General features: G+C 51.2%; 1 protein-coding gene across 1 annotated transcript in view; it reads right to left on the reverse strand.

The window, feature by feature from the left end:
* The window catches only part of EPHB3 (EPH receptor B3), a 118,411-nt gene extending 95,330 nt beyond the window's left edge, over positions 1 to 23,081 (reverse strand). Inside the window, exon 1 of the mRNA XM_056849264.1 lies at positions 22,979 to 23,081. Within this exon, the coding sequence (XP_056705242.1) occupies positions 22,979 to 23,063 (85 nt within the window). The 5' untranslated portion in view covers positions 23,064 to 23,081. The remainder of the gene's footprint in view (positions 1 to 22,978) is intronic.
* Positions 23,082 to 25,511: the final 2,430 nt, after the last annotated feature.

Consider the following 25,511-nt stretch of genomic DNA (forward strand, 5'->3'; position numbering starts at 1 on the left):
TAGTATTAAGAGGGAAAATTCAAAAAGACTCCCTTTTCACAAACGTCCATGCAACAGCAGTGAACCAGAAACACTGGGATATGTCCTTCTTAGGCGCTGTTACTATCGGGAGGACATGGAGAAGATTCTTGTCCCTCTTTTAAGAAAGAGCATTTGTTATCCTGGATTCGTTAGAGTTAACATCCTTCTTAAGGATGAATTTTCTCAGATTACAAAGTTAGTGGCCAAGTTTTGTAGAACAGTATTTAATTATAGGAAATCTAAATAGAAATGAAAAGTTGTAGAGTGGATTGTTTAATTTTATATCGCTGAAAGGTTTTTAAAGAGAGTAATATTTTGTACAGTGTTTTAACCAAAAGGTATTGTTTTATACTACCGGTTTGGGTATAGCAATGTGCCTGCAAACATTTTATGGTTGGTCTAAGGATGGTAAAATTGAATAAAATTGAAAAAAATAATCCAGGGTGGCTATGCAGAGCGCGGCAATGGCAAACTACCTGTTAGTCTCTTTACTTGAAATTGCTACAGGGTCGATATAAGTCAGCTACCACTTGACGGCATCTTACACACACACTCGAACTTTCAAGAGTCAAAGCTCTCTTTAGTATCTGATGAAGGGAGTTTTGACTCTCGAAAGCTTACACCCTGGAAATCTGGTCGGTCTTTAAGGTCCTACTGGACTCAAATCTTGATATTAGAGGCAAATTCCTTAGTGCATGCTCAAGTAGTATCTCCATCTTATTTTGATAAACAGTGCACCATGAGTGTGTATGGCACATGGCAGCTTTCCGGTCCCTGTCCTAAAGAGCTTGCATTTCCAAACTTGACAAAGGAGTGAGGAGGGATAAACACAGAATGAACATGTGTTCATTCCAGTTACAAATGTTTAGGGTTAGGTGTTTTGGTTCTGGCTACTGGAAATAGAGGAGGAGGAGAAAAAGAAGAAAAAAAAGAAGAAGAAAAAGAGTTGGTTTTTATATGCCAATTTTCTCTACCACTTAAGGAAGAATCAAACCGGCTTACAATCACCTTTCCTTCCCCTCCCCACAACAGACACCCTGTGAGGTAGGTGGGGCTGAGAGCTCTAAACAGCTGTGACTAGCCCAAGGTCACCCAGCTGGCTTCATGTGGAGGAGTGGGGAAACCAACCTCACCAGATTAGCATCCGTCACTCATGTGGAGGAGTGGGGAATCAAACCCAGTTCCTCAGATCAGAGTCTACCGCTCCAAACCACTGCTCTTAACCAGTATGCCACGCTGGCTCTCTAGGCCTCAGCAGCAGCGAGTCCTGCAAGTGAGCCTCGAGCAAGCCAAGCGAGCAAGCGCCTCGATCCAGCCAAGCTCGTCCTTGCTTATTTTCCCAGCACAGACTTTGGCAGAGCCTGGCCTCTGTCACAGGCCAATCCAACGCTCTACCTGCAGCATGGGAAGATGCTGCCCCATTTAGGTTTGCAAGCCGGGCGAAAGGCTTTAAAAGCCAGGCTCTCAGATTACAGAAGCGCCCAAAGGGCTCCAGCCCACGGCTGAGTTCCATTACAGGTAGACAATAAGTGCCGGTCCCTGCGTCCCACTCTTTTAATTACAGGACAAAGGGGCAGAAGGAAGAAAGGGAAGGTGGATTAAGTAGCTGCTTTGTTAGAGGGACAAAAAAAAAGATAGACGTTATTTGCTCAAGGCTGGGTAAGGACTGGGAAGCAAAAATATATTGTTCTGCAGAGACTTCTGCGTAGGTCCCAGAAAACTTTTATTTCGTTGTTGTTAAAGGCGACACACACAAAAGCCCTCATCCTGCACCAAGATACAAAGAGGCCTTATCTGAAGTCAGACAATGGGCCCATCTTGCACCAGATTTTCCATCCTGATCAACATCAACGGCAGCTCTCCAACTTCTTTGCCGACCTTTTAAGTGGCGATGCCGGGACAGATACCTGGGACCTTCTGCATGATGACTTTATCACTTAAGGAAGAATCAAACTGGCTTACAATCTCCTTCCCTTCCCCACAAAAGATACCCTGCAAGGTAGGTGGGGATGAGAGAGCTCTAAGAGAGCTGTGACTGGCCCAAGGCCACCCAGCTGGCTTCATGTGGAGGAATGGGGAAACCAACCCTCTTCTCCAGATTAGCGTCCACCGCTCGTGTGGAGGAGTAGGGAATCAAACCCAGTTCTCCAGAGTCCAAACCACTGCTCCAAACCACTGCTTTTAACCACTACATCCCTCTGGCTCTCTGGATGAGGAGGATCATGTTCCAACCATTATTTTATCGCTATATGGTTACTACAATTGCTACATCAAGAGGGAATCTCTACTTCATGTCTTGCATGTGTACATACTACTAAGAAATGCAACTTGCAAAAGGGAGGGGGGCGCATGTATCCCCTTCTTGAGACAAACCTTGGTGACTACTCCACATCACCAAGAAAGACGGGGGTATTGATCGCGTATTTCGTATAGGCTAAAAATCAGCCTGCCCATTTTCCCCACCAGTTATATATGAGACATTACGTGGTCAGGGGATGTTCATAAACATTCCAGCTTCTGAGGGCGACAGGCCAGCAACGTAACATTGACAAACAGCACTATTGCTCAGAAGGGAGTCAGTCTGGCTGGAAGAAAAACTCGCTCATGGCATAAGGACAGGGGTCACCCCGTTAAATGGAAGAGAGGAGGAAACAGGGAGGCTAAGGGCTGAAAACGTTTGGCAGGAAAACAGCCCAAGAAGCAAATGATGCAGGGCGAAGAGTCAGGGCAGCGAAGGGGTAGAGGATATAGAGCAGGCAAGCTAAAAACATGGACCTCAGGGAAGGGTAGATGTAAACAGCAGACTTTTGATGAACGGTGAGCGAGCGGGGAGGGGGGGAAACGCAAACCAAGAACCTGTCACACAAGCACAAAGGCTGTTCCTTTGGTGGAGTCGGAGGGACCGCAGCCCAGAGAAGTAGGATTGTATATATTAATTTGAAATAGTCTGCCAATTCTCTGGGCACTGGCCTTTAATACTATTTATCTCCTGCAAACTCTTAGTAAAACATCAAGAATGCGGCCCAAAAAATATATATATTCCAAACTGGCAGACCTCCAGCTGCAAAAGAACAGGCCTTGCACGCATTTTTTTTTTTTGGTCTTTTAAAAATGAGAGTTATGTAGATATCTTCTTGTGACACTTCCAGGAGGAAGCCAAGCTTTGGCAGCTCCACCGCCAACAAGGGAACGATCCCTCAGAGAACACAGAGGCATTAAAACTAGGCAGGCCAGACGGCAACCCTGACAAAGCAGAGGTGAACCCCCTGCGACGCCTGCCCTCGCTCGACACAAGCCCGAACAAAGGCAAGGGGCCAAGCTCGCAATCGCAAGCCAATCTTATTTTTAAACAATTTCTACCAAAAGACTCGTGTATCAATAATACTTTGGGGCGGGGGGGGGGGATGAGGAATCGGAAAGCTTCCAGCAGAGCAAGCTCCTGGGAAGGGAAGATCTCCATCTAAAGGGCCGGATTGGTACTTTGGAAACCACAGATTCACAAGACTTCGGGCATTTGGGTTTTCTGTTTCTAAGACCCCAGCACGTAGACTGAAATCCTTTGGCGCTTATCCCCGCCGAGCAACGTCACCCAGGCTCATACGGGGTACTGCACTCTCCGGCCGCCATTAGCCGCTTCTCTAGAGGAGCGCTGAAGCCGCCATTTTGGGTTCCTCCCATGAGCCGCCCCGTCAGCAAGGGCAGCCAAAAGGAGGAGAAGGGCCCAACTCAATGCCACAACAGCGCCTCGAATGCAAACGAGTCGGACGAGGAACCCCCTCGCGATCGCGGAGAAATTCATTAGAACAGTCTCCCCTCATGACTGGATCAATAAGATGCTGGAACTGACAGAGATGGCGAAACTTACAGCTTTGATCAATCAGAACGATAATGAACAATTTTGGGGGGAATGGGAGGCGTGGAGAATTTACTGCGAAAATCCATTTTTAATGGGACCGTTTAACGGATAGTCTGTGGTTGAATCCCTTTTTTATACTTTGTATGATGGTTATATTAAGGTACTGAAATTACAAATTTTAACAAGACAAGTATATTTCAATCAAACAATTTGGGGATTAATTTTGTTAGCAAAAGTATATGCAATTTATTTTTAGACGGAAAAGAGTGAGGGGGAAGTCCTTTTCAGTTTTAAGTTTAAACTATTACTATTTTCGTTGTTTTTTACCACTTTGTTAATTTTTTAGTAAATAGAGGTCGATGTTATGTTGTATATTAAATGAAGAAAATAATAAAAAAAAGTTTATATATATATATATTAAAAAAAGAACAGTCTCCTCTTTTCCCTCAGTATCGGCGAGGTAAATGGCGGCAGCGTCTTCACGGCGGCCCGTTTCCCCACGGGGTCCACCACAGCAAAGAAAGAGGCCTGAGGGGAATCCTCTCTCGAAGCCCAATCTCGTTCGCTAGCCTTCGGTTTGTACGCCTGAAGAGTCAGGTTCCAGCTGACGCTCTCTGCTGCTACTCTTTTTTATTGACCCGTGGCTTGACCTCGCCACCGCCGGCCGACTCATCAATCACAGACGATTCCCTTCCTCTGCAGGGAAGGAGGGAGGGGAAAGCAGAATATCCTCTCCTGGGTTCCCTCGCCTTCTTTTTAGGCCACGGCGTTCCCCCGCCCTTTCTCCAAACAGCCGAGGCCTCACAGCAGGCCCAGCTGAGGAAGACAGCGAGCGATTGACAGTTGTCATCATGCTAGAAACATTCGCCCTACCCCCCCCCACACACACACACATACACAAACACACCCGGCCCTGCCTCCGAAATAACTTGTCAGATCAGCAGAATCGCCCGGCACCGCCGGCTTGGTAGGCTGCAGAAGTTCAGCAAAATAAAATTTAAAAAACATGTGTGTGTTTTTTTGGCTTCCATCGTTTTATTGCAAAACAAACGAACTACCAGGAACCGGGAACTGAGGCTCATTCATTCAAGGCAACGCGTGGAATTCGACCCCCACTCCAACATGGCTGCCGCCTGGCTTCCAGATCCACGGCACCCAAACGGCCAAAATTATCTCGCCTCACTCCCTCCTTGACAACTGCATGCAGCTTCCTCCGGCTGCAGCAAGCCCGAGGATTTCTAAAGGGTACGTGCGGCCCAAACAAACCTGGGGACACCTCCATATATTGTACTGCGCCAGACATAAAAGATTTTCAGGCTTAGAACCAAGTGACCGCAATCGGCTGCGGCACCCACACTGGATGTTCTAGCCTACTGTGGTTTGTTTCCACAAACCAGGTTTCTAAATCCTGAGGCAGGACCCGGTTTTGCAGGCAAGAAACAAACAGCAATTTGTTAAAGCGCCTGATTCAGACATTTACGAGAACTCCAAGGCTTTGTTCTGAGCACAGCACACCGAGGCAAAGAGGACGGGATGCAGCGTGCCAGCCGGAGGACTTCCAGGCCCGATCTCATCCCATTTGTGGAGTCTGAATGCAAACCTCTGCCTCTAGGCCTTTGGTGCGGTAGATCCCAACCAAACGGTGCGGTAGATCCCAACCAAACCAACCTTTCACTTTCCTCCCAGAAACTGCCTCATTTGTCACCATGGTAGCTCCTCCCTGAATGGTCAAAATGTTCATGAATATTCCATGGCACCGCCACAGCTCAGCCAATGGCTTAAGGGGGCACAGCGGGGAGATTGCCCGCTATTACAATGGATCTCTAGCCAACAGAGATGAGTTCCCCTGGAGAAAATGGCAGCTTTGGCAATCGGACTCTATGGCATTGAGAAAAGGCAGATCAGGCTGCCAGATTTCAAGGGGAGAGCCACTCCAAGCACTTCCCGTCTCCGGAGACTCTGGCTGCAGCCACATGTCATTGGATATCGCACTGTTTTTGTGATACAGCGATCATTTGCAACTGGAAAGTCTCGTCCACACAGGACAATCCAGTTGCCAGGCATTGTTACTGCACAAGAGCAACACAACCGCCAACAAAACGTCGGCGCAGCCTCAGCCAGTGGCAGAAGAGAGCAGGGCTTTCCCCTGTGGTGGCTCCCTTCTCGAGGAAATATCTTCAAGAGACCCACAAGGGCCTCTCTCTTGCTTTTTTCAGGAGCTCAGAAAAACTTCGGTAAACATTTCGGTCAGCTGGACCCTAACACCTGGAGATTTTTGTAAAATCGAGGGATCCCCAACCTTTTCGAGCCTGTGGGCACATCTGGAATTCTGACGCGGTGTGGCGGGAGCAGCTACAAAATGGCTGCCACAGGGGGCGGAGCCAGCCACAAAACGGCTGCCGCGGCTTATCTTCACTAAGACCACGAATAGCCTCGAGTTGTGGTGGCAGCTGCTGCCAAAGCAAGGTTTTTAGAAATCGGCCTAGCCAATCAAATCCCCAATGGCCTATAGCCCCACCAGGCCCCGCCCACTTCCTAAAAACATTTGGCGGGTCACAGAAAAGGTGGTGGGTAACGTGGTGGACCCCTGCTTTAATCGATTTCAATCCATGGTGATAGCCAGTCAGTACAAAACAAGACTACCCTTGTTCGCGATCGTAACAGTTAATATGCGCATTATTTATTTAAAACACGCCTACCCCGCCTTATTTCCTTAGACTCCAGAAGGCTAATTATGTAACACGTATTCTTATTCCCCCAAATCTATTCTGAAAGGCGCTTTAAAAGGAAGTTGGAACTGCTGCCAGCCATCTTGGGGGCCAAAGGGTGGGCTGCACATCTGATCAGCGAGCAAAATAAAATTAACAAGCGCATCAAGGAGGCATTCAGATCCAGAGATTTCAATCTTTTCTCTCTCTCTCTCCCCCCCCCCCCCGGCCTCTCCCTGATGCATGCCACGGATCCCGCAGCACTTGTTCCCTTCTGGATGTCAAGCAAAAAAGTTTTTCCTTATCTCATCGTTATGGAAAACTATGCACCGCGTCTGACAAGCGTGAAGCGGCGCCTTTCCAGTGCTTTCCTGATTCTAGTGAGCTCGGAAAGCCAAACCTTCTCCTCTCCTGTTCCCGTACCACAAACACATTCCCTTTTCTTCTTGGAAAGAAGTTGGTAAACCTCTGCATTTTAACTTCTAGTTGAGGAGCTCTGCTGGAACAGGTACTAGTTCACTGGTTGGGAGGAGCAGGGCCATCAGGTAGATCTCAGTAAGGGCCGAGCACGGCACAACTCGGCAGTGCTGACCAAGGGGAGGCTCGCCGTCCGGGGGTCGTATCCGGGGAGAGCCAGGGCAGGACAGACACAGTTCTGCGGGCACACGGAGGCTGCGCCGAGTTCCCAACAACTCTTAAGCGTTTCTATAGGGCAGAGCGTTTCAAGGAAGGCTGGGTTGGTGTCTCTGGACACATTACAGTCAGTGTGGTGTAGTGGTTAAGAGCAGTGGTATGGAGCGGTGGACTCTAATCTGGCGAACCGGGTTGGTTTCCCCACTCCTATACATGAAGCCAGCTGGGTAACCTTGGGCCAGTCACAGCTCTTTAGAGCTGGCTCAGCCCCACCTACCGCACAAGGTGCCTATTTTTTTTGGGGGGGGGGAGTGATAAGAAGGTGATTGTAAGCCAGTTTGGTTCTTCCTTAAGTGGTAGAGAAAGTTGACATATAAAAACCAACTCTTCTCATTATTATTGTTATTACTAAGGCATAGGTTTTAAAAGCGTGCCTGCAACAAACAAGTGTTTGGAAATATGCACATTGTACAGAGAGATGCGGCCGGATGAGCTGGAATGTTTCGGGGCACACCCAGCCTGCTATACCCGTAAGTTCATTAAACCCAACCTAAAACAAAACAAAATAAAAATTAACATGCCAACCAAGTTGGCACACAGTTAAGAACATTTATAGTTAAGTACATTTTGGTCCCATCGTTCCTCCAAAGAAGTGGCTAACCATCTAAATCACGCACAGCTAGCAAACGGCTACTCCAAGAATGAAATCAGAAGGGCCATTGAACCAAACAAAAATCAGAAAACTCAAGAAAAACAGTCTCCCATAGGAAAGGTATTCTTGCCATTTATTAAAGGAGTCACTGATAGGATGGAGAAACTTTTGAAAAAACATAACCTACAAACAGTGTTTAAACCCACCAAGAAAATACAACAAATGCTACGATCAGCAAAAGACAAAAGAGACCCCCTCACCTCTGCAGGAGTATATCGTATACCTTGCAGCTGTGGAGAAGTTTACATCGGGACCACAAAACGCAGCATACAAACAAGGATAAAAGAACATGAAAGATACTGCAGACTTGGCCAACCTGAGAAATCAGCAGTGGCTGAACATGGACTGACACAAACAGGACACAGGGTCTTATTCCAAGACACTGAAAGACTGGACAATTCTACCAACTATTTTGTCAGATTGCACAGAGAAGCCATTGAAATTCATAAACATCAGCACAACTTTAACAGAAAAGAGGAGAGTTTAAGAATGAATAAGGCTTGGCTTCCTGCCCTGAAAAACCTCCAGACAAAGACAACATTCAACAATAGCCATACAGATTAGCTTTGGATTACACACATTAACAGATCACTTCAGGATACAATGGTTCCATATTAACATACCATACCCTCATTAGCACATTATCTTGATACTTACAGGACAATACTTTTGCAGGACAATACTCAGCTCAAACCCAACCCCTTTCTGACTATATATTACTCTTCCTACACCCTTGACACTGAGAGACACTGTCCTTCAGTGTTACTACTCTGAAGATGCCTGCCACAGTTGCTGGCGAAACGTCAGGAAAGAAAATTCCAAGACCACGGTTACACAGCCCGGATAACCTACAAGAACCAAGTGGCTTACGTTGTTCTTCCCTCCACCACTGTATCCTCATTACAACCCTGTGAGGTTGAGAGAGGAGAGGCCCAAGGCTACCCAAAGAGCTTCATACCAGAGTGAGGTTATGTCACATGCAGCTAGCTACCTTTTCCTAAGAGATCCTTGGTAGAAGAAGAGTTGGTTTTTATATGCCGACTTTCTCTGCCTTTTTCTAAGGAGAATCAAACCAACTTACAATCTCCTTCCCTTCCTCTCCCCACAACTGACACCCTGTGAGGTAGGTGAGGCTGAGCGTTTGGTGAGAACTGTGACTAGCCCAAGGCCACCCAGCTGGCTTTATGTGGAGGAGTGGGGAAACCAACCTGGTTCTCCAGATTAGAGTCCGCCGCTCATGTGGAGGAGTGGGGAATCAAACCCGGTTCTCCAGATTAGAGTCCACAGCTCTTACCCCCTACACCACGCTGGCTCTCACACGGGTCTACCGAAGTCTGACTGGCAGCATCTCTCTAGGGTCTCAGGCAGAGGTCTTCCAATTCACCTAATCCTTTTAACCACAGATGCCAGGGATTGAACCTGGAACCTTCTGCATGCGAAGCTGAGGCCCTACCAATGAGCCATGGCGCCCACCCCACTGACTAGTCACTAGGTTAAGCTAAGTGCTGCCCAGAGACGGCTGCTCCATAGGACGATCACATTCCCCATGCTAAAAACATACTCTCTGTGTTCCAAAACACAGGTTCAAAACACGTGTGACACAGATGCGCACTGCGGGTGCCCCCCTCCCCAACACCACAACTATTGGCTTACTGCAGCATGAACCCCCTATGGGAAATCATGCGCTTTCCCAAAAGAAAGTGCGCAGAGTGGAGAACCGGGGTCGGAACTGGAACGGCCAAGTTCAAATTCCTGGAAAAGGTGCAGAAATGAGCAACAAATCAAGGCCTTGGCACCTTTTCACGGCAAGGCAACCTAAAGTGTGTTGGAGCTTTTTCATGTTGGAGGGGGAAAAGACAAAGATGGGGGAGGGAGGGGGTAAAAACCATGATAAAAGGTTCATAGAATTTTGAACCATGCCAAGGAAGGAGATAAAATTTCTTCCACTCTCTCCCTCATAACACTAAAACGTGGGGTCACCCACTGAAAGTGACGGTCAGTAGCTTTAGGACGGTCAAAAGGAAGAACTACACACAAATTAACTTACGGCCTGTCATCTAGACGGCTGCTGTCGTTTTTTACAAAGGACTCACAGAGGATAGGTCTATCAAAGGCTATACCAGGTCGCTAAACAGAGCTCCCAGTTTCAGAGGCAGTCTACCTCAGAATACCAGATGCCAGAGACAAACAATAAGGGAAAGGCCCTGCTTGTAAGCATCCTGAAGGCGATGGAAACAGGATGCCAGCCTAAGTAGATCTACGCCTGGTCCAGTCAGACCCTTGATGTTCTTCCGAGGAATTGATCTCTCTCCATCATTCACATGAACGCACACAAGCATATAAAACATACACTCAAGTTCTCCCCTGTTCTGTTTTCTAAGGAGGACAGAAGTCCCCCTCATTGTGAACGAACAAACAGTGTGGAAGGCCTGACTCTTGTAACATTCAGAAGTTCAAGTGTAAAGTCATGTCTTTTCTTATTTGGCACCCCTTCACCCAACGCCAATATGGCTGCTGCTGAGGACAGAGATTGTGGGTACCGATGGAACGTCCATGAAACAGTTGGCAAGAAGACACAGGGATTTGGCTTCGCACAAGCGGATAACCATGTATGCCAGCACCTACCGGCATAAGTTGCGAACAGGGACTCCACGAACATCAAAGAGGGAACTGGTCGTCTCCCAAACGCGAATTAAATTGTGCCTTGTGCAAACGGCTAACTAAAATAAAGAAAACGCATATCAAAGACATATTCTGGGTCTGCCTTGTGAGGAAAAAGGCCTCCTTAGGAAATAAGCAGCAAAAAGGGGCGGCCGGGGGGGGGGGGGGGAACCATGCTGGGAAACTTGGAGAATAATCCTAAACTGGTCTGCTCAGGTCTATTCAGCAGGGCTCATTCCCAGGACTATCTTCTTTGGTTGCACCGTTTCAGAGGGCAGCCATTTTGATCTGCAGAAGAAGAGCGAGATTCAAATCGAGTCGCACCAACGAGATTTTCGGGGTATGAGCTTTCGAGAGCCAAAGCTCCCCTTTGCCGGACACCAGAGACGAATTCCTTGGGCGGACGGACGTGCCCTCGCAACTTCCTTCTTAGCATCGGCCCGCTTATGCTCACCCCACAGACAGAGAGACGCTGGGAGTCAGCAAGGAGCTGGCGAGCATACCAACGGGAAACCCTTTTGCCAAGACTTCCCTCCCGCCTTGTGCCTGGGGCAGTTCCCCGAACCTCCGCGCGGCTCTCCGCTCACTTCCTCCCAAAGTGCGAACGCTAACCCCATCTGGAACTGTTTAAGCCAAAATATCCACCCCCCAACCCCCCCCCCAGCCCAAACTCAGATTCTTCCCAAGTTAAAACAAGCACAGAGTTGGGGGTAGGGGGGAGAAAAGTGCCAGGCCTGGCCGTCTCGCTCTCTTTCTCTCTTCCCCACACTCTTCATTTTCAGTTTAATTTCTGGGGAACTAGAATAAATCTATCCCTGGCAATTGGTCAAACCCTACACATTTTTCTCATTAATAGGGGGGGAAAGGGGGGGGAACTCAGATTCCACGCCGCCGGTGCGTGCACAACAGGACGGTGCGTGCACAACAGGACGACACCACCACAACCCCGCTCCCTCCTGCCAAAGGATCCTTGACGTGGGTTCTGCAGCGGCTCTCGCAGGGCAGGCGAAGGAAGAGGACGACGACAGGCGAGGAACCCGAGACACGAGGAAGCCTCGCCCGGCCTCAAACGAACATGGATTTCGCGAGCAAAAACCCGCCTGAGGAAATGCCAGAGCAGCTGCTGCCTCCCATCCCGAACGAGGTTTCGGGGGGGGGGAGAGACTCTTAAGGGCCTCGTCAGCCATCTTTGAAGACAGAGAGCGGGGCGGAAAGCGAGGCTTAGAGGTGCAGACGTCCCTGTGAGGACCCCGAGCGACTTTCGTGTCCGTCGTATTTCTTTCAGGAGGGACAAAAAAAACACATCGCCCCGCCATGTCCGTCGATTTCCAACCACGTGTTCCCGATGTTTCACATTCCAAATTGGGGGCTGGGGAAACAGGTGTTTAGGAACATGTGAGTTCCTAGAAACACGGAGGGCGAAAACGCACGGTCGCTTTAGCCTCCTTTATTCCCCGTTTCTGCCAGGATTGAGCCAGGATCGAACGCAGGCGTTTTCGCCGAATGTGAGTTCCATCCTGGCTGAAACGGGGAATAAAGGCGGCGAAAGCGACCGTGCGTTTTCGCCCGGAAAGGAAAAAAACAGCAGCCAAACAGAGTGTTCCCACATACAGAGAGGCCCCACGCACAAGATGCACGCTAAGCTGCGTTTTCAGGCAACAGAATCCAGCACAACCGAGGAAAGGACTTCCCCAACCCACTTCTCCTAGATCGAAATTTTATTCCAGCTCCTCGCATCTTTTCCTCCCCCTTTTCCAAAGTCAAGCGTCTGAAAGTCAAGTTTAAAAAAAAAATTGTTTCAGACTGGCACATTGGACTCTGCCAATGGCAGACCTCTTGTCCTCCCATTGTGGGCAAAAAGGCATCGTGTTTAGATGTTAACAAAGGAGGAAGCCAAGTTCTGAGGTGCCAGCGGTGGTAAGAGGCCAGAACTCCACAGAACTGGGAGGGAAATTGTAAGGGTACGTCCGCCTGAGGAATCTGACTCGTTCCAAAAAACATTATTCAAAGAGGTCTTTTCAAACAGGCCGAGCAGATTTACATTTGGCTTGTCATGTAAGCTCAACGCAAAACAGAGATCCCTTCATCTTTTACAGACGGACAGATTCGCGCACTCCTATCGCACTCCCAAATTATTTTTTTCCTCCCGGCAGACCCTAGCAACAAGCTTCGAGCAGGCCCTGTTTGGCCCCAGTTTCGCCGTTACCGTTTGAGCCGACAGATTTCAGAGGCCGCCGTCCGCAGAAGTCGGGGGACTGTCCCCGCTTGCTCTTTTGTTGTTTAAAACACCGCAACGACTGCCACAAAAGGACAGCGCCGAAGTCACCTAAGGCATGTGTGCGGTCAGTCTTCGGCAACCCCCCACGCCAATAATGACCTGGAACCCTCCTGCCGATAATGACCTGCAACCTCACAGCCAGAAAAGGGCGCTGAACCGGAGACGATTGAGTTCGCTCCTTCGACATGGCCGCGCGCCAGAACTCCTCTGCGACATTCTTCTGCAAGACGTGCCCCTCAAAAAAAGACGCAAGAAAGTAGGGACTTTCAGGAAGCCCACAGATACCGCTTTTGTTTAACTGCGCCGACACAACTGAGCCGTTTCAGATACGGTGGCCGATCTGTGCATGCTCAGAAACTCCACCATTCATCTATAACCTCTAAAGACACCAACTGCCACCAGAGGGTGACCCCTAGACGCACCTTGAATGGGGAAACGGATTACATCCGTCTATCTGGTACATTTTTGCCTCGCCCTCCTTCCAAGGGACTCAAGCCTGCACAGGTCTCCGTTCCTTGCTAGATCCTCACAACTACGCTGTGAGGTAGGCTAGGATGAGAGAGAATGACTGGCCCGGACTCAGAGAGCCCTTGTGGCTGGTGGGGGGGGGAGAAGACTTCACAAAGGCAGCTTCTCCTCACACTGGCTTCTCCATTAAGCTCAATGAGGAATGGCCACAGCGCTGAAAGCCTCCATTTTGAACCCTTTAAAGAACAGCTTGAACATAAGAACACAAGAAAGGCCCTGCTGGATCAGACGAAGGCCCATCAAGTCCAGCAGTCTGTTCACACAGAGGCCAACCAGGTGCTTCTAGGAAGCCCACAAGCAAGACGACTGCAGCAGCATTGTCATGCCTGTGTTACACAGCACCTAATAAGCATGCTCCTCTGATCCTGGAGAGAATAGGCATGCATCATGACTAGTATCCATTTTGACTAGTAGCCATGAACACCCACTCTCCTCCATGAACATGCCCACTCCCCTCTTAAAGCCTTCCAAGTTGGCAGCCGTCACCACATCCTGGGGCAGGGAGTTCCACAATTTAACTATGCATTGTATGAAGGAATGCTTCCTTTCCTCTGTTTTGAATCTCTCACCCTCCAGCTTCAGCAGATGACCCCGCGTTCTAGTATTATGGGAGAATGAGAAAAGCTTCTCCCTGTCCACTCTCTCCACACCATGCATAACTTCATAGAGCTCTATCGTGTCTCCCCTTAACCGCCTTCTTTCCAAGCAAAACAGCTTGGCTTAGAGCCTGAAGAGGAAAATGTGGGCGGTTGGAGTATACTGGCCCATCTGGCAAAGCCAAAAGAGCCCCCAAGCTGGGGACAGCAAAGAGGGAGACCTGAACTGGTTCTAGAACATTCTACCCCCATGCTCCCAACTGCAGAGAGCACGACTGCCAGCAGATGCGTATAAACACCTGCCTCCTGCTCCCCACATCCTTGGCACCAAAGGAGGAGACGCTTAATCCGGACAAACCAGTTTGAGTCAGCACAACTGTCACAGCCGCAGTTCAGAAGGGGGGGGGGTTAAGGAAAGAAAACACACACCATACAACATGAGAGTCTGTGATTCAGGTTCCTCGGGAGGTTTAATTAAAAACTCCTGAGTACCCAAACTGCCAGCGAAGGCAAGAACCAAACCAGCCCGCGGAAAGAAAAACGCAGCCGACTGGTTGCCCCAAATATTTTGCGCAGTATGTCATAACTTTGCCAATTCATAGCAAAAATGGAAAGGGGGGAAAGAGAGAGAGAGAACGGGCAAGAACCGTTAAGAACATAAGAACAAGCCATGCTAGATCAGACCAAGGCCCAAGTCCAGCAGTCTGTCCACACAGTGGCCAACCAGGTGCCTCTAGGAAGCCCACAAGGAAGATGACTGCAGCAGTATCTATCCTGCCTGTGTTCCACAGCACCTAATAGAATAGGCCTGCTCCTCTGATCCTGGAAAGAATAGGGATGCATCATGACTGGTATCCATTTTGACTAGTAGCCATGGATAGCCCTCTCCTCCATGAACATGACCACTGCCCTCTTAAAGCCTTAAGAGCATAAGAAAGGCCCTGCTGGATCAGACCGAGGCCCATCAAGTCCAGCAGTCTGTCCACACAGTGGCCAACCTGGTGCCTCTAGGAAGCCCACAAACAAGACGCCTGCAGCGGCACCATCCTGCCTGTGTTCCAAAGCACCTAAGATAACAGGCCTGCTCCTCTGATCCTGGAGAGAACAGGTATGCATCATGACTAGTATCCATAAATACCGTTGAGGAGCAACAAACCAAGGCTCCTCTCCCGAGGCACAGAAGGAGAAACGCAGGATCCAGGATCTGACGAAGGGAGATTTGGCTCTCGAGAACTCATACCCCCCCAAATCTTTTTTGGTCTCTACGGTCCTCCGGGACTCAAACCTCGATGATCTACTGCTGACCAACACAGCTAACCTCTGCAAGGATCCAACCTGACATTCCAGGAAGCACAGAGGTTGCACGTGTTAAGCTCAGGTGAAGCTCTGTTAGGCACAGGGGGAGGGGGGAGAGAAAAGATGAGAGCAGAGAAAATACAGAAAACACGGCCGGAAGGGGGGGGGGAGAAAAATCTCCAAAGCCCACGCAACGCCGGCTTCCAAGTTTGCCCTCGCCGCCAATTAGCCGACTGCTTTTCTGGGCACAAAGGAAGAGCTTTCTTTTGCCTCCACGGATCAGCCGGCTTGCGAGGAACGGGAGATTTAATGAGCCCGGCCGGAGCTCCCAGAGTTGTGCGACCAGATTTCTCCCAGCCTTATCCTAAAGCATCGACAGAACAGCAGGGCTAACATCCCCGTGGAGAGAGGAGACAGTTCACTGAACTGTAATTAAAAAGAAAGCAAATCTCCCTGTCAAGAAAATACCTGACAGCGGAGATGAAATGCGCGAGGAGGGGTTAGGGAGGACCATATCGGACGAGCATGTCATGTATATGACACAGTATTGAATGTGCTATAAATATCCACAAAACACACACACGCACGTGACACTCGGGGAGTTTAATATTACAGAAATTAACCTGCTGTGCAATTCAGCCAGGCTTTGCAAGACCTCAAGCACGGCATTAGATCGGCTACCAGCATCCTTGGCGTCCCACTCCTCTTTCAAGCCCGAGCAACACTTGAGAATGGAAAAACGACTCCCCAAACCGCCGAAACATCAAACACAAACCCTCGTAAGTGTACATTAAACTAATCTGGAATAATCCCGCTTTTCACCATCATTCTGCATTGACAAGAAACCTTGCGGATTAGAGTCCTCTATTGCCCACAAATATGTATCTGAAATGGAGGGGGGGTGTCGCCTGTTTAACCCCACATCACCGAAACTAGTTGTGGATATATAGGGAAGCTTTTCTTCCCGTGTGGCCTGAAGAAGAGGGAGCGATCAGATCATTTTAAAAATACAAGTTTTAATGAATAAAAGGGCCTGTTTATTGGCTGTTAAATACAGGGTTTCACTTTGAACCTGGGACAAATAGATAAACAAACCTCAATGTCTTCCTTAGAGATTGAGGGCCCCGCCCCGCAGAGATTGAGGTAAAGGAACATTCAATCATCAAGTAGAAGAAGAAAAGGAGTTGGTTTTTATATGCCAACTTTCTCTACCACTTAAGGGAGAATCAAACCGGCTTACAATCACCTGCCCTTCCCCTCCCCACAACAGACGCCCTGGGAGGTAGGTGAGGCTGAGAGAGCTGCGACTAGCCCAAGGTCACCCAGCTGGCTTCACATGTAGGAGTGGGGAAACAAACCCAGTTCACCAGATTAGCATCCACCGCACATGTGGAGGAGTGGGGAATCAAACCCGGTTCTCCAGATCAGAGTCCACCGCTCCAAACCACCGCTCTTAACCACTACACCACGCTGGCTCTCAGGACTACGACTCCACGATTAAGAAGTTACTTTAATTCAGTCAAAGAGATTTTAATCTCCACGTGGCAGTTTCCAGCAATGCCCTCTCACAGGTGGGTTCCAGCGACCGCCGCAGGCTGGGCCAGAGACCGAAGCACCTCTCAGTCAATTGTTCCCAATCTCCTCCTCCCAACACCCGGCAAAGAAAGTTATTGATTAACTCACCCATGGGAACCGAGAACACCTCTCTGCTCAGCAAAGAGCGCTAACCCCACCTGGAGTTTTCCACAAGGCCAGTGAGCTCTGAGAAAGCAAGGTTAAATTGAGGAATTCTCCAGATGGCTGCCAACTTGGAAGGCTTTAAAAGGGGAGCCAACATGTTCACGGAGGAGAGGGCTATGGATACTAGTCATGATGCATGCCTATTCTCTCCAGGATCAGAGGAGCATGCCTATTCTATTAGGTGCTGTGGAGCACAGGGAGGACAATGCTGCTGCAGTCGTCTTGCTTGTGGGCTTCCTAGAGGCACCTGGTTGGCCACTGTGTGAACAGACGGCTGGACTTGATGGAGCCTGATCTGATCCAACATGGCCTTTCTTATGTTCTTAATCCAGCCCAGCAGGTGAGCTCAGACAAAGGAGTAGATGCACCCCCTGCAATTATGTGGGGAAAGGGGAATGTCGTGTCTGGTCCTTCCCAGAACATGTGCATCTTTTCACCCGGTCCTTCCCAGAACATGTGCATCTTTTCACCCGTGACCCATTCCTCTGTGTGCAACAAAACTCAGCACTGAATCAGACCACTGGTCCATCAAAGGCAGTATTGTCTAATCAGGCTGGCAGTGGCTCTCCCAGGTCTCAGGTTGAGAGTCACATCACCTCCTACCTGGTCCTTTCAACTGGAGGTGCCGGGGATCGAACCTGGGACCTTCTGCATGCCAAGTGGAGGCTCTTCCACTGAGCCATGGACCATCCTCAAAGCAGCAAGTGGGTTAGCTAGTACCTTTGCTCCCAAACATTAATTCCTTCCCTTGCCCTCAACCCCACAGCAAAAGGCAAGTGGCTTAAAGGGCCAACTGCAAACTGTATCAGAAGCCCTAAAAATGATACAAAATGTGGTTTCACGCATAAATTAATACTGTATCATTTTTCCTCTCTCGGGCACAAGAAGAAGAGTTGGTTTTTATATGCCAACTTTCTCTATCACTTAAGAAAGAATCACACCAGCTCACAATCACCTTTCCTTCCTCTCCCCACAACAGACACCTAGTGAAGTAGGTGGGGCTCAGTGAGCTCTAAGAGAGTGGTGACTACCCCAAGTTCACCCAACTATCTTCACGAGTAGGAGTGGGGAAACCAGCCCAGTTCACCAGATTAGCCTCCGCCGCTCATGTGGAGGAGTGGGGGAACCAAACCCGGTTCTCCAGATCAGAGTCTACTACTCCAAACCACCGCTCTTAACCACTACACCATGCAAGGCTCAACTTTCCAAGGACCGGGGCCCCCAGCTCCTAACGAAACTGCCACCGACAACCAGGCAAACAAACAAACAAACAAACAGGCTTGCATTTCGGAAAGATGGAAATGCAGAGTGAGCCCCCATCCTGTCGGGGGCCGAGAAGCAAAATCCTCCGCCAGAGAAAGCCAACGTCGCAGCTTCTGGGCCAAAGCATTCCTTCTCCGGCAGGCCGAGGCGCTGCTAAACCGGAGAAGAAAAACACATTGTAACTTCAAACAGGCCCAGCACGCTTACATGGATTCTAGGGGGGCGATGGGCAGGGGGGAACCGTTTTCTTCCCAGACTTACAAAGCCCTTACTGAGTCTCTGCTGAATGGGGCTCTCCTCTCCACCCCTCGCTGTCCCCCGCCCCCTCCTGAGCTCCCCGCAAAGAAACTGGACTCCTCACACTCCCTCTCAGGCCAGGCCAAGGAAAAAGGTGCATAGCACAATGGAGTCCTGTTGCAGTCTCTTTTTTTTTTAAAGAAAAAGAACGATGCCAGACAAAGCTAAACACTTATACACAACTGACCTGCAAACGCCCCACCTCTCGGTCGGAGCGCGAAGGTAACAAAACTTGGTAGGAGTTACAGAGTTTTGGCATCCCGACCCGGCAGGGGCACGGAGAGGTGGCAGGATCTCTGGCGAGCAGCAGCTGCGGTATACGGAGAGTGCTCGCGCACAGATTTATGGCCGCTGTGGATTATTATTAGCACTACACTGGATTTACAGTAACTCCTCGAAGGCTCCAGCCTGCATCAGGAACCAGATCTACGAGCCGCTTTAAAAAAGAAGAAGTCTGTATCTCCTTTTGAGAAAAGAAGAAGTGGCAAAACTCCGCCAAGGAGCACATTCCAGCCGATCGAGAGTCGAGCGGCCCAGACAGACAGCGTCGGGCCACAGCATACCCAAGGCATGCTGTCTATCGGCTTCCCGGCCTTTTACTAGCCACGGGCACGGATCCTCGCCAGAAGAAACGGGCAGGCCCCAGAACCAACCACAGCCCCCAAACCTGCACATCTCCGCAGGAAACTTGGCAGAGGGGTGTTCCACAACTGAGACGTGACCTCCCCGCAGCAGAGCCTGCAGGTTTTCTGACCCCCTTCTGTTCCTCTAAACGCACTCATACACATGGGGGGAAAAAAGAGTTACTGTTCATAAAGAACCCTTCCCATATGGTCCTACACGCTCTTTTGGCCTTGATCCTCTGGGTTTAGAAGCACGCCCCACAAGTCTCGAAGCTCACAAAGAGAATTTGCTACCACTTTTAGGAAACATCAAGATGTAGGGATCCAGGGTTTACAACCACAATCTCCTGAAGCTTAGGGTTTGGTGCCGGAGGGGGGGGGGGAAGAGAACTCTCAAAATATGGAGGGAATACCCCAGACCAGCAAATACCCCAGACCAGCAAAAAGAAGAAAAGAAAACCCATCAACAAAGCAATCGAAGAAAGTCAGAGGATGAGAGTGCAGAAGTAGAAGGAACTGGTCACAACGTGGTGTAGTGGTTAAGAGCGGTGGTTTGGAGCGGTGGACTCTAATCTGGAGAACTAGGTTTGATTCCCCACTCCTCCACATGAGCGGCAGATGCTAATCTGGAGAACTGGATTTGTTTCCCCACTCCTCCACATGAAGCTAACTGGGTGACCTTGGGCTAGTCACAGCTCTCTCAACCCCACCTACCTCACAGGGTGTCTGTTGTGGGGAGGGGAAGGGAGGTGATTGTAAGCCGGTTCAACTCTTCCTTAAGTGATAGAGAGTCGGCATATAAAAACCAACTCCTCTTCTTCAAAACACACCCTTGCACAATTTTTATCTCTGCCGTATCAGCACGGAGACAGAATCAATAAGCCTTCGTGGGCTTGGCAAGCTCTCGGTCAGACTCCCCCGTTCCCAAGTGGATTTGGATCCCCTTTATCATTTTGACAGGCCAAGGGCCTCCCCACACGCACCTGGGATGGCTGCAGCTGCGAATGTGGAGCGAAAATGATTGTCCCTCGCCAGAAATCGGCAAGACAGATACCCGAAAGCCCTCCAGTGGAAACATTCTCCAGACCTTCACATATTCGAGGGGGAAGGATTCCTGGCTAGACGCTCGAGAAAGGGGGCGTCAGAACCTGATGCACACAAGGATCGCTTCCTTCAAAGGTAGGAAAACCTCAGTATGGCTCTCTCTACGAGGGAGCCAAAGTAATTTGGGGGCAGGCCTTTTCTTGGAAACCTGAGTTACAAGACGACTTGGTGGAAGAGCGCCCGGGCTCCCCTCTCTCCTCCTCCTCCCCCCATTCCCCTGCAAGAACATCACCTCCACTACCCCTACCCCCAAAAAATGAGCAAGGCAAAGAACACTCAAAGCCAGAGCCAAGCAATCAAAAAGTCCAAAGGCAGGGTTTCAACCAACCCAGCACATTGATATATACGTTGCCTGGCACCATGGTATTTTCAGTGACACATTTTAGGGAATTCTCTGACGATCTGCCTCTCCAGTCTTCCGTTTTGCTATTCCTGCCTCCCACCCCAGAGCAAACGCTGTTCCAAGATGTACAGGCAATATCTTTTTAGATTTTTTTAAAAAAGCAGAAGGAGAATTTTCTGAAACACATCAAAATGAACTTCACTGAAAACACGCTGAAGCATTCCAGCTTCGAACCCGCTCGGACGGGCTGAAAACATCCCTTCGACTTTCGCTCTCCTTTGTTTGAGCTTTAAGGTCCGGGACGCAAGATAGGCCAGCGCGCTGGGAGCCTAAACGGGGCAGCGGACATCTTTTCTGAAGATGCGCCCCACAGCCAACGCCTCTGCAAGCGGAGAGAGAGCACACATGAAGTTAAAACTTCTCCCAACATGTCGAACAGAGACCCCCACCCTCTCTGTCTCGCTTTCCTTCTGGCATGTGAGTTGTTCCACCATATTTTGGTTGGCCCTGATATTACACTACTGCTGTTTCTGGAATTGTTCCGTGGAGCAACCCAGCTACCTACGAGCGTTGCCCTTTTCGGTCTGTAAATCAGTGGGGTTTCCCAGCGCTGTCCAGCCAAATCTCAGCAACGGATCCCTGCCCTTTGCAAATGCATTTGCAGCAAAACCGAGAGAATAATTGCTACTTTCCGTATAAAAGGAGAGGGGGAAAGAAACCGAGGCTTGGCTTAGCTAAGAGACGTCTACGAAGGAAGGGTTAGCTGTACCATCAAGGTCCGGGACTGACAAGGGGAGATTTTAACCGAGGCTCAACATTTTGGGCCTGAGTGAATTTGCAAGCGGCCTTTGGATCCTCAGCAGACATGAAGGTGCGGGGACGTTGAGCCGTCCCACAAGTGCAATCCTCATGGACTGCTGACCGTTTCCAAAAAAACCTGAACGTCCACCAGGGCAAAAGGGTTCGGCTTTCTCTGTGCTCCACGGAGCATCCTTTTACAAATAAGGCAGTTTCTCCAGTCTCTCGTGTCAAATGACAGCCCCTCACGGAAGAATCAGCGTCCACCGAATCCTAAAACAAAGTTTGGTAGTAAACTACCAAATTTCACCACCGCTTCACCCAGTTAATACAGGCAAGAGTTACAGGGCCCCGGCGCCTCTTCGCTCGAACTGGCAACCCCCCCCCCTAGCTATTTGACAAACCCAAAAGCAACTCAATGCCCGACCACAAAGGTCTCCATTTCGCCCCGCTTTCAACAGAGCTGAATTACTGACCCCCCACGGCCGCGCAAGGTTTCTTTCCCCCTGCCCCTTAGGAGACCCCAACCCATCCCAAGTATTCCGGAGTTTTCCAGGCAGACCTTCGAACCTGACCGGGTAACACCGTCCCACCCCGCAGGCCCAACACAAAGGCCCGCTTTGGAGAGGAGAAGGAAGGCAGAGGCGGTTGTAAAGGGGGGATCGGAAACCCCACGAAAAACCAGTGGAAATTCAGCACGGAGAGCCATAAGACCAACCCCGGGGCTTTTCGTCCGGAGCTCCATACTCCTAGGAAGGGAGCAGGGGATCCAGATAAGTTGTAGGACCCCCCACATTCAAGAGACTGGAGAGAAGGAAAAGGAAATAAATGCTTTTTATGGGGCATGGGGGGGGGGACATTATCCACCCCAGAAAAATGGTGACAATAGATTCTCCCAGACAATGGAAGTAGGGTTTTCTTCCGCTTGCATGGGGACCCAGAGCAGAAAATACCTTTGGGGGTGTCCAAGGTAGTGATGGGGGAGAAACGGGGGGAGTAGGGGGGGGAGAGGTGGGTTTCTGATCCCTAAGGCTCAAATTAATATTTAAAATAAAAAGGAAGGGGGAAACGGGGGGGGGGAAGAGGTGGGTTTCTGACCCCTAAGGCTCAAATTAATATTTAAAATTAAAAGGGAGGGGGAAACGGGGGTGGGGGAAAGCAGGGTGGGGAAGAGGTGGGTTTCTGACCCCTAAGGGTCAGAACGATAAAATTAAAAGGGAGGGGGGGGGAAACGGGGGTGGGGGAAGTAGGGTGGGGAAGAGGTGGGTCTCTGACCCCGAAGGCTCAGATTAATGTGTGAAATAAAAAGGGAGGGCTGCGAAGGTCCGACGCCGCATCGATCTGCTCGGGAGCCAGTCCCGCGGAGTTCCACCGGACTTTCTCCCGGATCAGCCTGCCCGGGCTCGCGCCCTTAGGCGGGGAGGCGAGCCCGCGCCTCTCCGGGCTTCTCCTCCCCCCCGAGCCGGCTCTCCCTCCTCCCCCCCCCCGGTCCCATCCCCGGTCCCCGTCGGCGGCTCTCACCTTCCAAAGCGCGGCAGCCGCCCGGCAGGAGAAGCAGCAGCAGCAGCAGCAGGAGCCGGGGCGACCCCGGGCGGGCTGCGGCCATGGCGGGGGCCGGAGCCCGACGGGGGTCGCCGGCGGGGCGGAAGGGTCGCGGCCCCCCGGCGCCTGGGGACCCCCGAGGTTCAGCTCCCCTCCGGGTCCGGGGAGGTCGATCCGGCGGGGCGGGTCCGCGGCGAGCCGTCCAGCCCAGGCGGGCGGGCGGGCGGGCGGGGAGAGGCCGGGGGGAGTCAGCCCGACCCCCGGCTGCTGGGCAGGCGCCGCCCCGGGGTCCGCGGAGGGGGTCGGAGCTCCTCCGGGCCAAGCGGCGCCTCGACGGCTCCCCCACCGGCGGGAGGGGTGGTCTCCCGGGCCCGACGCGGGGGGCGCCCGGCGACGCTTGACTCCAGATCAGCGCCGGAGAGCTGCAACTTCGCGGTCCGCCGCCGCCGCTTCGGGGACCGTCCGGGCGGGTCCCTTGCAGGGGCGGCGTTGCAAGATCTGGGACCCTGGGGGAGGCGGTGCAGGGCCTGGGCGGTGGTGGCCCCCTGCTCCTTCCAACCTGGGCTCCGTCCTTGCCCCGCCGCCTGCCGCCTCCCTCCGAGCCGGGACTCCGACGGCTCCCGCCACCCGCCTCCGAGGTCCTGCCGCGGCCGCTCGCGATCTCGCTCTGGGCGCTCCGGCTCCGGCGCCGCGGCTCAGACCCGGGGGGCGGGGCCCGCCTGCCCGTCACCCGCCCCGCCCCGCCCCTAGCCACCGGACGCCCACTCGCCGCCCGCCGCCCCCTGGAGGCACGCCCCTAGCGACGCCCAGCCCGCCGCTCATTGGGCCGCGGCCGTTCTCCGGCGAGACGCCTCCGGGGCGGGGCTCCGGGGGAGAGGAGGGGCTCGGGGGAAAGATGAATTGAAAAGGGGCGGGGCCGGTGGCCGATTTCCCCCTCCCCTCCGGGAGTGGTCACCGCCCCCTCGATTCTCACCCGCCGCTATTGGCTGAGCCGGGGCACAGCGAGGGGAGCGCGCCACCTAGTGGCCCCGAGTGGAACTATCCGCTGGGGGGGGTGCGGACCTACAACCCGCCCGCCCTCATTCATAAAGAGGAAAGGAGGGGAGGGGTCGAAGTCGGGGGTCGCCGGAGATCGCGAAGGGACACGCGTGTCCCTAACCCGGGCAGTTTCCCCGATCTGACATCTTCGCGGCCATCTCTTGCAGGTTCGTGTGAGCGGTTCCCTGGCTAGGGGGAATGCTTGCACGCAGGCACGTGAGCCAATGCATGCATCGCAATATTTTGGCCATTTCATCCAGCTTTCACTGCTCCCAGCGACCTATGTTCAGGCAAAGGGATCTAAGCAAAGGGAGGGGCCGTGGCTCAGTGGTAGAGCACCTGCTCGGCCTGCAGAAGGTCCTGGGTTCAAGGACCCTGTAGTAAGACAACGAAGAAGACTTGGTTTTTATACCTTGGCCGTCTTCTGGGCTTCCTTGGGAGGTGGTGGGCTCTCCTTCCCTTGAGGTTTTGAAGCAGAGGCTAGATGGCCATCTGTCAGCAATGCTGATCATATGACCTTAGGCAGATCATTAGAGGGAGGGCATCTTGGCCATCTTCTGGGCACGGAGTAGGGGGTCACTTGTGGTGTGGGGGGGAGGTAGTTGTGAGTTTCCTGCATTGTGCAGGGGGTTGGACTAGATGACCCTGGTGGCCCCTTCCAACTCTAGGATTCTATGATATGTTGACTTTCTCTACCACTTAAGGGAGAATCGAACCAACTTACAATTACCTTCCCTTCCCCTCCCCACAACAATCCCCTTCCCCTCCCCTGTGAGGTAGCTGAGGCTGAGAGAGCTGTAAGAGAGCTGTGACTAGCCCAAGGTCACCCAGCTGGCTTCATGGGTAGAAGTGGGGAAACCAACCCGGTTCACCAGATTAGAGTCCGCCGCTCTTAACCACTGCTCTTTGCCAATACACCACACTGGCCCTAGTAGGTGATGGGAAAGCCCTCTGCTTGACACCCTGGCCTTGAGAGACCAGTGGCCTGATTTCAGTGTAAGGTAGTTTCAAGAGGAACCCATGCAATTGCTCTTTGATAAAGATTCCCCCAGCACACACTTTTTCATACCACCATGGGCTCCTGATGTGCCACATAGAATTCAAGGTGGCGGAGATTCTCAGCTAAACTGGAATCAGACGCACCTAGAATAATAGAATTGGAAGGGAACACCAAGATAATCTATTCCAACCCCCTGCATAATGCAGGAAATTCACAACTACCTCCCCCACAAACCCCAAGTGACTCCTACTCCATGCCCTCCCTCTCATCATCTGACTAAGGTAATAGAATCAGCAATGCTGACAGATGGCCATCTAGCCTCTGTTTAAAAACCTCCAGGGAAGGAGAGCCTGCCACCTCCCGAGGAAGCCAGTTCCACTGAGGAACCCCTCTGACTGTTAGAAAGTTCTTCCTAGTGTCTAGACGGAAACCCTTTTTTTATTTTAATTTTAACCTGTTGGTTCTGGTCCAACC

This window comes from Euleptes europaea, chromosome 5, assembly GCF_029931775.1.
Source record: "Euleptes europaea isolate rEulEur1 chromosome 5, rEulEur1.hap1, whole genome shotgun sequence".
In the NCBI taxonomy this organism is placed as follows: domain Eukaryota; kingdom Metazoa; phylum Chordata; class Lepidosauria; order Squamata; family Sphaerodactylidae; genus Euleptes; species Euleptes europaea.